This window comes from Phocoena phocoena, chromosome 10 (assembly GCF_963924675.1).
Source record: "Phocoena phocoena chromosome 10, mPhoPho1.1, whole genome shotgun sequence".
NCBI lineage: Eukaryota > Metazoa > Chordata > Mammalia > Artiodactyla > Phocoenidae > Phocoena > Phocoena phocoena.
Genome location: NC_089228.1, coordinates 37,951,965 through 37,964,593, shown reverse-complemented (window position 1 = coordinate 37,964,593; position 12,629 = coordinate 37,951,965). Strand labels below are relative to the sequence as shown.

The following is a 12,629-nucleotide window of genomic DNA, read 5'->3' as shown; positions in this document are numbered from 1 at the left end:
ATTTATCGACGCCCATGTGATATACTTCACTTAGAGCATCTCGAGGTCCTTCAGTGTTGCTGCCCATTGCCGTATTTCCTTCTTTTTCATGGCTGAGTAGTATTCCATCGTAGATATGTACCGCATCTTCTGTATCCAGTCATCTGTCGGTGGACATTTTGCTTGCCGTGGTGTCTCGGTTGTCGTATATAGTGCTGTCATGCACGTTGGGGTGCATGTAGGTTTTCGAACTATGGTTTTTTGGGTGTTTTTGCAGTATTGTCTTGGGGTATCAGATGGTAGCTTTCTTTTTCCTTCTTGCAGGAGACTCCAAACTGTTCTCCCCAGTTGTTGTACCAATTTATAGTCCCTCTAGTAATGAAGCAGGCTTGCGTTGTCTCCATGCCATGTCCAGCATTTAGTGTTTTGAGACTTTTTGCTGATGGCCTTCCTTACTGGTTGAGGTCTTACATCGTAATTTCGATTTGTATTTCTCTAATAATTGGTGATGTTGAGCATTTTTTCATGTGTTTTTTGCCATCTGTTTATTTTCTTTGGAGAATCGTCTAGTTAATTCTTCAGCTTATTTTTTGTTTTGTTGTTTAAATATAGAGCTTACTGAGCTGTTTCTGTATTTTGGAGGTGAATCTCTTGTGGGTTGCTTCATTTGGACATGTTGATACTTTCTAGCATTTTGACGGTTTTGTTTATGGTTTATTCTGTGCTGAACCATTGAGTTTGAATTATGTCCCATTTTTGTTTGTTGTTACTTTCATTTCTTAAGACGTGGACCCAAAAACTATTTTTGCTATTTATGTCAAACAGTTTTGTGCTTATGTTTTCCTTTATGTGTTTTAGAGTATTTGAACTTATACTTAGGTCTTTAATTCATTTTGATTTCTTTTTTATGTATGGTGTTAGAGAATGTTGTGATTGCATTCTTTTACATGTAGCTTTCTACCACCATCACTGAAGAGACTGTCCCTTTCCACTTTATATTCCTGCCTTCTTGTTGTAGTTTAAGTAACCGTATTGGGGTGGGTTTATTTCTGGGGTTTCTATACTGTTCCATCGATCTATATTTTTGTTTTTGTGCCATACCATCCTGTTTTGATTACTCTAGCTTTGTAGTGTAATCTGAACTTAGGGAGTCTGATTCCTCCAGGTCCCGTTTTTCTTTCTCAGGATTGCTTTGGCTATTTTGTCTTTTGTTTGGGACCCAGCCTCAAGCCTTTGCAATTTTCTCCTGTTATATAAGGAGCAGAGTTGGTGATAAAATGCATGGTAAATAGTGATTTCCCTTCTGCAAACTCAGGGTCTGCACTGGTTTCCTTCCTGAAGGACTCTGTCTTCCAGCTCAGGAAGAGTGCTGGGTTTTTCTCTTGTTTTTGTGTAACTTCTTGGACTTCATGATTTACAGGTTTCACCGTATATATACCTTTTCATTCCTTCTGATACACAAGTAACATGTTTCATCATAGCCTGGCCTACATGATCCTCATAGTCCCAGTGTGGCTCATGATCTTGCATTGTGTTACCACTCACTTGACAAATTTGGTGGTGCAGATTGGTGGCCAGTAGGCCATCTGTGTGTTTTTTGTCCTTTTTCAGTATACACTCCATGTCGTTCAGGGTACAGCAGTGGGCCAGAATAACTATGATATCCTACCAGGTCAGGGAGAATGTTAATCCCAGCCTGATTAATTTGTCCCTAAGCTTTTCAGGGTTTCCTGAGAACCTGCCAAATCGCTGCTTACAGGTTTCTAGGTCCCCCAGTGAGATGGGAACACGCACTCTAGTAATTCCTCTGTTTTCCTGGAGCGGGTAAAAGCCTGGTGGGGCAAAAGTGCGGGCTAAATTTGAACCTGATCAGAGCCCCATTGGGGAAAGCCCCGGGGGTACTGATTTTGAGGTTTCTGATTTGACAGGGTAAGGTGTGGGGCCTGGGGCTGAAGGAGATGGTAAAGGGGAAGAAATGGGGGACTGAAAATGAGGCTCGATGTGCTGTCGGCTACTGGGCGGTTGAAAGAGGGGATCCGTGAGAAGGTCTGGCTTCACACCTTTAGGGGGAAACCTGGAAATAAAGACTAAACACACATGAAAAGAATCCCTCAGACCTTAATCTTGATAAAGTTTTATAAAGACCTGTACATATGGGACTTTCCCCATTTTGGGGACCGTTTACAAAACAGGTCCAGTAGTAAAATGGTGTTAAAGATAAGGGATTCATTCTCTGACCACTTCTGATGCTCATGCAAAGCATTTTGGGGCCAGCCTGTGTTCCAAGAAAAAAATCAGCTTATTCCTGTTTTTTTCCTTAATTTTAAAGTATTTTATACTGGACTATAGTTGATTTATAATGTTGTGTTAGTTTCAGTTGTAGAGCTAAGTGATTCAGTTATGTATATATAAGTATCCATTCTTTTTCAGATTCTTTTGCCATATAAGTGATTAATTACAGAATATTGAGTAGAGTTCCTTGTGCTATATATTAGTAGGTCCCTGTAGATTTTTTTAACAATGGAAGACACTTTATTATTATTATTTTTAATATCTTTAAATTTATTTATTTATTTATTTTTGGCTGTGTTGGGTCTTCGTTTCTGTGTGAGGGCTTTCTCTAGTTGCGGCGAGCGGGGACCGCTCTTCATCGCGTTGCGCGGGCCTCTCACTGTCGCGGCCTCTCTTGTTGCGGAGCACAAGCTCCAGACCTGCAGGCTCAGTAGTTGTGGCTCACGGGCCTAGCTGCTCCGCGGCATGTGGGATCTTCCCAGACCAGGGCTCGAGCCCGTGTCCCCTGCATTGGCAGGCAGATTCTCAACCACTGCGCCACCAGGGAAGTCCTATTATTTTTTTAAATCATCTCTCAACATTTCAACTCTGGGTAGAAATCAAACCCATAGATTATTTTATAAAAAGTTGTGTGTATACTTAAATCCCGAACTCCTAATTTATCCCTCACCTGCATGTTTCTTCCTGACCCATCCCCAGCAAGCACAAGTTGGCTTTCTTCTTTTTTTAAATTTATTAAATATTTATTATATGGCTGCGTTGGGTGTAGTTGTGGCTCGGGGGCTTAGTGGCCCCTCGGGTGTGGGATCTTAGATCCCCGTCCAGGGATCAAAACAACGTCCCCTGCATTGGAAGGCAGATTCTTAACTACTGGATCACCAGGGAAATCCCACAAGTTGGCTTTCTCGTCTGTGACTCTGTTTGTGTTCTCCAAATAAGTTCATTTGTATCGTGCTGTTTTCTTTTAATCCACACCTAAGTGATATCCTATGATATTTGTCGATCTCTGTGAGTCTGTCACTGTTTTGTGAATCAGTTCATTTGTACCACATTTTAGATTCCACATATGTCATATCCCATGATATTTGTCAGCCTCCTTCCGACTTGATTTCACTTAGATCGTCTCGAGGTCCTTCCATGTTGCTGCAAATGGCAGTATTTCCTTCTTTTGTATGGCTGAGTAGTATTCCATCGTAGATATGTACCACATCTTCTGTATCCAGTCATCTGTCAGGGGACTATTGCTTGCTTTGGTGTCTCGGTTGTCATATATAGTGCTGTCATGCACGTTGGGGTGCGTGTAGGTTTTTGAACTATGGTTTTCTTGGGTGTTTGCCCAGAAGTGGAATTGGGGGATCAGATGGTAGCTTTCTTTTTCCTTCTTGCAGGAAACTCCAAACTGTTCTCCCCAGTTGTTTTACCAATTTATAGTCCCTCCAGTAGTGAAGCAGGGTTGCGTTGTCTCCACGCCGTGTCCAGCATTTAGTGTTTTGAGACTTTTGCTGATGGCCTTTCTTACTGGTTGAGGTCTTACCTCATAATTTTGATTTGTATTTCTCTAATAATTGGTGATGTTGAGCATTTTTTCATGTGTTTTTTGCCATCTGTATATTTTCTTTGGAGAATTGTCTAGTTAATTCTTCAGCTTATTTTTTGTTTTGTTGTTTACATATAGAGCTTCCTGAGCTGTTTCTGTATTTTGGAGGTGAATCCCTTGTGGGTTGCTTCATTTGGACATGTTGGTACTTTCCAGCATTTTGACGGTTTTTTTTTTTTTTATGGTTTATTCTGTGCTGAACCATTGAATTATGTCCCGCTTATGTTTGTTTTTACTTTCATTTCTGAAGACGTGGATCTAAAAACTATTTTTGCTTTTTATGTCTAACAGTGTTGTGCTTATATTTTCCTTTAAGTGTTTTAGAGTATTTGAACTTACACTTATGTCTTTAATTCATTTTGATTTCATTTTTATGTTTGGTGTGAGAGAACGTTGTAGTTGCATTCTTTTACGTGTAGCTTTCTACCACTATCCTTGAAGAGACTGCCTTTTTCCATTTTATATTCTAGCCTCCTTGTCGTAGTTTAAGTAACCGTATTTTGGTGGGTTTATTTCTGGGGTTTCTGTACTGTTTCATTGATCTTTATTTTTGTTTTTGTGCCATACCATCCTGTTTTGATTACTATATCTTTGTAGCATAATCTGAAGTTAGGAAGTCTGATTCCTCCAGCTCCCGTTTTTCCTTCTCAGGATTGCTTTTGCTATTTGGTGTCTTTTGTTTTGGACCCTGCCTCAAGCCTTTGCAATTTTCTCCTGCTATCAGGAGCAGAGTGGGTGGTATAATGCATGGTAAATAATGATTTCCCTTCTGCTAACTCAGGGTCTACATTGGTTTACTTCCTGAAGGACTCTGTCTTCCAGCCCAGGAAGAGTGCTGGGTTTTTGTTTTTTTGGGTTTTTTATTTTATTTTATTTTTTATTTTTTTTTATCTTGTTTTTGTGTAACTTCTTGGACTTCATGATTTACAGGTTTCACCATATACCTTTTCATTCCTTCTGATACACAAGTAACATGTTTCATCATAGCCTGGCCTACATGATCCTCATAGTCCCAGTGTGGCTCATGATCTTGCATTGTGTTACCACTCACTTGACAAATTTGGTGGTGTGGATTGGTGGTCAGTAGGCCATCTGTGTGTTTTTTGTCCTTTTTCAGTATACACTCCATGTCGTTCAGGGTACAGCAGTGGGCCAGAATAACTATGATATCCTACCAGGTCAGGGAGAATGTTAATTCCAGCCTGATAAATTTGTCCCTAAGCTTTTCAGGATTCTCTGAGAACCTGCCAAATCGCTCCTTACAGATTTCTAGGTCCCGCAGTGAGAAGGGGACATGCTGCACTTAGTAATTCTCCATTCTCATCAGTTTCTTCCCAGAGGTGGTAAAAGCCTGGTGGGGCAAGAGTGGGGGCTACCTTTGAGCCTGATTGGAGCCCCACTGGGGAAAGCACCGGGGTTCTGATTTTGTGGTTTCTGATTTGATGGGGTAAGGTGGGGGTGCGGGGCTGAAGACGGTGAAGGGGCAGAAACGGGAGACGGAAAAGGTGGCTCAGTGTGCTGATGGCTAGTGGTGTTGAAAGGGGTCTGGATCTAAACCTTCTTGGAGAGACACAGAAATAGAGGCTAAACACACACGACAGGAATCCCTCAGACCAGAGTCTTGACAGAGTTTTATAATGGCCTGTGCTTATGGGACTTCCCCCATTTTGGGGACTGTTTAAAAAGCAGGTCCAGTTGTAAAATGGTGTTAAAGTTAAGGGATTCATTCTGTGGCCACTTTGCCGGGTCACCCAAGGCATATTGGGGTCATTCTGTGTTGAAAGAGAAAATCAGCTTATTCTTTTTTAAACTGCCTCATTTAAATCATACCCAGTTGTTAAGAATGCAACCCCGAGGATAGTCTTTGAGGATTCCCTGGGTGTTTTTCATGTTTACATATAAATTTGGGGCTAAAACTGGAGATCAGGGGCCAGATGGAGCTGAGGCCTTGCGTAACAACCAAGGGGGTCAAGAATTTCCTCCCCAGAGTTCGTGACACAAAGAAGGAGTCCCCAGGATGAAAGGAACAGGAGTGTAGGTGTAAGAATCAAGGGAGTGGTAAAGGGAGGAGGGATAGGAAAGACAGAGAGAGAGAGATTGCCGTTTCAGCCTGTCCCCAGCAGGTGTTTGTTTAGGCATCAGTCTGCGCACTTTCAGAAAGGGCCAGTGAAGGAGGGAGCACACTGCCCACTGGGGTGATTAATCCTGGGAAACAACCATTTGTACGTCTCTGTGGGATTGTGATCCACAGGTGGGACTTCGGTGCACGCGTACAATTTATACATCATACGTAGGACTCTAACCCACAGGTAGGATTTGCAGCCACAGGTTTTCATAGAAATCTGCCTTGGCCCTTTCCTGATGGGATTTCTCTTGGCGGCAGGAAAATAAAGGTGAGGATATTGTGATGATTGTACTTGCAAAAACTATAGGATATGAGAGTTGAACCTCTATCATTCTCAGAAATCTCCTGTCCGGGAGAGCCTGCTGGACCAAGACCTGCACTGCTTGAGGCGAGCCTCTCCCACCTCTGTTTGTCATCCATCAAGGTGAGTCGTTGTTGGCCAGAGGGAGCATGGTCTCACAAGCTGAGAGGAGCGGTGCTGTAGCTGCCCGACGTCCACTCTGTTGGAACAAGAGGACAGAGAAAGGGGAAGTAGAGAGCTATCAGGAGAGGGAAAGGGAAAACCACGAGGGAAAAAGGACAAAGGGGAGGGGAAAGCGTTGCCTGAATGATGGTACTGAGACTCTCAGGGGCCAGGAAGGCAGACTTACCAAACGTGGTTATGCTGAAACAAGAGGTTCAGGCGGCAGCTTGTCACCTACGGGGAAAGTGCGTTTGTTGGTTCCAGAGGTGCCTGGATTCTCTCCCAGGGAGGGGGCAAACGGCCCCATAGGTGTCCGGTGGAGTTGCCACCACGTACGTTACCGACCCAGATTCTTGGACTCTTCAGTGAACAGAAATTGATGAGGCCAGACGAGAAATTCAGGCAAGGCTTTATTGGGACTCATGCTGCAGCACAAGGGAGCAAAAAGAACAGGTTGCCTTGCTTGCTCCCTGAAGCGGGGCTGGGGGGTGAGTTGGTCCTTTAAATGGGGTGAGGGTAGGGTCAGATCCATGGTTCAGGCGGTAGGGGTGGCTTAGGTGGTCTGCCCACCCTCTTGGTGGTGTCGTGGGCAGGAATCGTGAGTAGTGCACTCCTTTTGCTCCCAGCAGTTCAGAAGTGGCAGTTGGGTTTTTGGTCTTTTTGTATATTGTTCATAATCTGCCCCATTTGCAGGTGCATAGTTATTTTTAGTCCCTTATGGTTTCTTTGTATTCTTTTGCTCAGGAGATGTTTGTCCAGGTGTAAGCACTGCACCAAAGGGTGCCAGGTCCCACCCTGTCTCACTAGTTGTTGCTGTGTGGCCTTGGACACCTCCTGGAAGTCTCAAAACCTATTTATTTTAAGGATGCTGTGGTGAGGATTAAAGGTGGTTTCCATGTGACTGAGTGGATTCTGTAGGGCCTTTGGGGATACTGACATGCATAGTACACTTAACCCTTGAACACCAGCTTGAGCTGTACAGGATCCACTTACATGTGATTTTTTTCAATAAATAGTACTACAGTACTACTGGATCCCTGGTTTGTTGAATCTGCAGATACGGAACCATGGTTACAGAGGGTGGGTGAACTGTAAAGTTGTATGTGGATTTTCCATTGCACAGAGGTTTGGGATCCCTAACCCCTATAGTTATTCAAGGGTCAACTGTATATTCTGGATGATATAATTTCCGGGCTAAATGCTATGAAAAAAATAAAATTGGGTGATGTAGAAAAGAATGTGAGCAGAAGGCCTCACCAAGGGGGTGACATTTGAGCTAAATGAAAAGAAGTCAGCCATGGGAACATCTAGTGAAGAACATTCCAGGTGGGAACAGCCAGTGCAAAGGCCCTGAGGTGGAAACAAGCTTGAGTTTGAGGAATATCAAGAAGGATACAGCAGAGTGATGGATTTCAGATGTTTAAGAAGTAGAGCCTAATGTCTTGCTTTGGCCCATTTGGGAAGGAGGGGCACAGGGGTTCAACAGCAGAGGGTGGGTCCTAAGCTGGACCACTCCCTCTCTTTAAGGGCAGGTGGTGCTATGCATCCTCACGTGAACTTGTGTGACCTGTATTCTCTTATGGAGAGAGGAAGGAGGATCAAAACTTTGCATTGGCCTAAGTGCTTCAGACACGTGCTTATATTTTCATTCTCATGTGCACTGTGCCAGGTAGGAACCATTGTTATTCCTGCTTTACAGATGAGAAAACTGAGGTCTGAAAGGGAGCATTCCTTTACCCAAAGTTGTAAACTTAGTAATAGAAGTATCAACCTTCAACCTATGTTCCTTCACTGACCAGCATGGGTACCTGCAGGTATTGGGGGTGTCTCTGTCCCCTTTGGGGACTCTCAGAGCCCTCAGGGCACTGGGCTCCAGTTGTCCATCACTCCTCATTCGTGATGCCAGCAGATCAGTGGTGGGTGCTTGTCCCACATTTGCTAGATGAACCCGCTGTGGGTAGGAGTCTTCAAGGGGTGGAGATGCACAGGGCTCCCTTGCATGGGCTTGCCATGTGGGACATCACTGGAGGTGAGCCTGAGGAGGCTTGTCTGGATGAAGACACCAAGGCCCTGCAGACATGAGTAGCAGGGTTCCCAGGGTACCTGCACTACTGGAGGTGTGCTGTTGCCTGGGCTCCATCACCAGGTAGATCGTCTAGGCTGGTCCATGTGGGTCACTCTGCTCCTTCCCATGGCTGGGAGGTGCCCCCTCTAAATATAGCCCAGTGTGCTGAGCTCACGCCTATTTTCAGCCCAGGTTGGGAGGCAGCCAGGCTTTCCCCAGGCTCTCAGAGGAGCCACTGCTGCGTCTATCTGGTCCTAGTACTAGGCACTCTTATCGACCCCCTGCCTGCCCAACACCCACCATGCCGGAGGAGGCCCAAGAAGGTAGGAAATGACTGTGAGGGAGGGTAAGGCCCCAATGCTGTGACCCTGTGGACCGTGGAGAAACCTGGCCCCTTTCCTACTGACCTCACTTGAGTAGTCATCAGTCACCGTGTCCTAGGTCAAGTAAAAGGACTGGCCCCCTATGTGTGAAGGAAGGGCCTACCATGCCCCGAATGCCTCCTCACCTCATACCTGTACAGGGAGGGGTTGGGGGCAAGGGAGGGTCAACTACGGGCTGTGCCCAAGTGGGTGTGGGATGGGCAGGCTGGCCAGTTAAGCTCTTCCTTCAGGGAGGGCACTGGGATTGGGGGCAGGCAGTGCTTTTGCAAAGCATTTGGGCACATGACCCAGGGACTGGGAGTGGATAGGTTTGTTGCCTCCAGTGTGGGCCTGTGTGGCCCCAACTGGCTAAAGGTTGGGGTCTCTTGGCCTGGCCGGACTGACTTCTAGTTAAAGACTTTGGTGGCCACTTTCCTAATTGACTCACAGCATGCCAGATGTATGGAGGCTCAGAGGGGCCAGAGCAGGGACCTGGTAAGCTTCAGGTACAGTGCTGGCCAGGATGCAGGACCAGCTGCACCAAGGCTCCAGCTTGGCCCATGGCCCAACTGGTCAACTCCCCCCATCACATTTTTGACATTTTATACTGAATGGGAGGGGCCTGGCCCTGGGTGTGGGAGTGTTTGCTTCCTTTTGAGGTCTTTTTTTTTTTTTTTGAATATTTATTTATTTATTTTTGGCTGCATTGGCTCTTCGTTGCTGTGCGTGGGCTTTCTCTAGTTGCAGCGAGTGGGGGCTACTCTTCGTTGCGGAGCACGGGCTTCTCATTGCGGTGGCTTCTCTTGTTGCGGAGCAGGGGCTGTAAGCGCCCGGGCTTCAGTAGTTGTGGCTCACAGGCTTTAGAGCGCAGGCTCAGTAGTTGTGGCGCACGGGCTTAGCTGCTCCGCGGCATGTGGGATCTTCCCAGACTAGGGCTCGAACGCATGTCCCCTGCATTGGCAAGTGGATTCTTAACCACTGAGCCACCAGGGAAGTCCCCTTTTGAGGTTTTAAGGATGGCATTTACTATGTGTTCTTCCTGGAACAGAAAAAACCCAAGATCAATTTAAAAGTGTGGGAAAAACACAGCCAAGTGCACAGAATTTAATGTGAACCCCAATCCACCACCACCCGGACATAACAACAAACAGCACTGGTTTTTGTTTTACACATTTTTGAGCATGTCAAAGGTCAGTTTCAAGCAAATCATGAAGGTTAAGGTACTATTCTGAAAGTGTTAGACCCAGAGAGCCCAATCAGCCTTGAGTCTATCAGGAGGTACCCCGCCAATGCCCCTGAATTTGTTATCTAGCTTCCAGCTAGGCATCTGGAGATCTTAAGGGGCCAAGATTTTTTTTTTTTAATTTTGCTGCATCGGGTCTTAGTTGCGGCATGCAGGATAAAGTTCCCTGACCAGGGATCGAACCCAGGCCCCCTGCATTAGAAGTGCAGAGTCTTAGCCACTGGACCACCAGGGAAGTCCCAAAGGGGCCAGGATTTTAAGGGGAGGGGTGGAAAGCACCACCAGAAGAAAATATAATTTTTAGAAATCACAAAATAAATACTTCACTGGGTCCACCAAAAATAAGTAATTAAAATCACAAGCATGGTACACAGCCCCAGTGACTAAATGGGCAGAGGCTGTGAACTAGGAAGCCACACAGATATTGGTGAGGCTTCCCAAGCAAAGACCCCCAACTGGTCAAGAAAGGCCTTTTCTCATCTCCCAACTTAGCAAATATATATGTGCACACTTATGTACATAAATTTTTTTCTATGGAGATGCCTGTTGGTGGCGGTATTGTACTCTTTTGGAGGCTGTGGACAACTACTCCAGAGGACAATGTGATGATAGGTTAAAAGAAAAAGTCCCTGCTGTTTGACCCAGTAATTCTGCTTCTGAGAATCCATCCTTAATAACTATTGGGAAATTGGGGGAAAGCCTTTATACTCAATGATGCGTGTCCTTTTCTAGGGGTTATTAATTTAGGAAGGGGATTGGAAACAACCTAAGTGCCCAGGCAGCCTCGAAGAGATACCTGAGGGGAGACCTCAAAGGCAAGTGGAACAGTTTGCTAACAAAGACGGGTCTCCTCTCATGATGTTGAGTGAGAACAGCAGGGTTCACAGCAGAATCACACTTAGTATGTAAAAGGAGGCAGAGCTGAGGCCAGGAGCAAAAGGCAAAAAGCTGGCTAGAATAGGGCTGCTTCTGCTGGGGACTGGGAGAAGGCCCCAGGCACAGGGTCTGCAGGGAAAACTGATAGCAGAAGCAGGAATGAACTTCATGGGCTGTGGGTTGAGTTCTCCAAGGCTGATAAATTCTCTAGAAACAAGCAAGCAGAGAGGAATGCCTGAAAGTCCCTGAGGTGCTTGGAAGGAAACAAATGTAAGTCAAGCAGCACCTTCTGCTACTGTGGGTGAAACAGGTGTATGCGGTTTTCACATTGTCTTGCTTCCAAATCACGGGTCACTCCTGAGTTGGTTTTAGGGGATCAGGAGCCAAATGCCCCTGCTACCTCTTCTGAGCCCCTGCTGCCACTCGACGCCATCTAGAAGGGAGGGCATGACCTGCTGGCTGAATCAGCCCCACGCTGCCCCTGCAGACACCGTGGCACCGACAAGGAGCAGGGCACCACTGGCTCCTAATCACGTGCAGGAGGTTCGCCTACACCGGGTGGAGTCCATCAGCGATCTACACAGTGGAGGTGAAAGGGTGCAGGGGGGTGGGACCCATGGACTGGGAGAAGGGAGGAAAGCAGGTGCACCTGCCGCCCTCCTGATCCGTTTGCCCTGCAGGTTCACTGTGGCCCTACCTGGCCGAGGAGGCGCAGCCATGGGATGAGCTGTTGGGCATCCTGCATCCACCGATGTGCGCCCAGACCGGCTGCGGCCCCGTGCACAGCCGCGGCAGCTTCCTGCTGCTGCTTGCACTGCTGGTACTCACCTGCCTGGCGTTGGCTGTCCTGGCCGTCTACCTGAGTGGTAAGGAGGGTGCAGGAAGCCAGTGGAATGGAGAGACCGAGGCAGTGAAGGGCTGGGAGGGCCGGGTGTTGTGGGGTTGCATGTGGTCTGATAATCCCCCCCTGTCTTAGTGCTGCAGAGCGAATCCCTACGCGTTCTGGCACACACACTGCAAACGCAGGAGGAAATGCTGCTCAAACTCCGGCTCGCCAGCCTCAGCCAGCTGCGGAGGCTCAACTCGAGTGAGGCCCGAGCACCCAGTTGAGATGCCACTTGGGCCTGGGGCCTGGGGGTATGTGTAGGGGGGCATAAAGTGGCCGCTGGTAGCTTTCCCTTCTCCCACTACTGCTCCACACTACTTCCTTAGTGAGGTTTTCGTATAAGAGCCTGATCTGACCCCGCAGCTGTCTGCTTTTCTTGCCTTCTCAAGCTAGGGCCTAGCCAAGCCTTCTGGTGCCAGAGCCCCAACTTGGTGTGGCCCAAGGTCAGAGGAAGCGACACCAGCCTCCTGGCTCCTCTTGGGGCCTGTCAGCACCCTCTGGTCTCCTCCAGATAGCAGGTTCAGGAGTCTAAAAATAGCTGCCTACCAAACGCTGCTGGGCCTCCCAGTGGGGGTCCAGCCTGTGCTCTCGAAAGAAAGACAGGCTGGGCTCTGAGTAGGGGGAGGAGGGCCCCTGGGGAGAGATTATTTTGGAGAGCAAAGGTGAGATGGAGATAGGGAGGCCCAGCTGGGCCCAAGCCTGGGTTGGTGGATAGGGAGGGCAGGCAGAAACACCCAGAAG

General features: G+C 47.0%; 1 protein-coding gene and 1 non-coding gene across 2 annotated transcripts; one reads left to right on the top strand and one right to left on the bottom strand.

The window, feature by feature from the left end:
• Positions 1-10,288: 10,288 nt before the first annotated feature.
• TRNAR-UCU (transfer RNA arginine (anticodon UCU)) lies at positions 10,289-10,361 on the bottom strand. The gene has a single exon. It is a non-coding gene; the product is annotated as a tRNA-Arg (tRNA).
• Positions 10,362-11,449: 1,088 nt separating this feature from the next.
• Positions 11,450-12,112, top strand: LSMEM2 (leucine rich single-pass membrane protein 2). Its single transcript, XM_065885911.1, has 3 exons — positions 11,450-11,591; positions 11,683-11,868; positions 11,979-12,112. The coding sequence occupies exons 1-3, from the start codon at positions 11,450-11,452 to the stop codon at positions 12,110-12,112; spliced, it is 462 nt and encodes a 153-aa protein (XP_065741983.1).
• Positions 12,113-12,629: the final 517 nt, after the last annotated feature.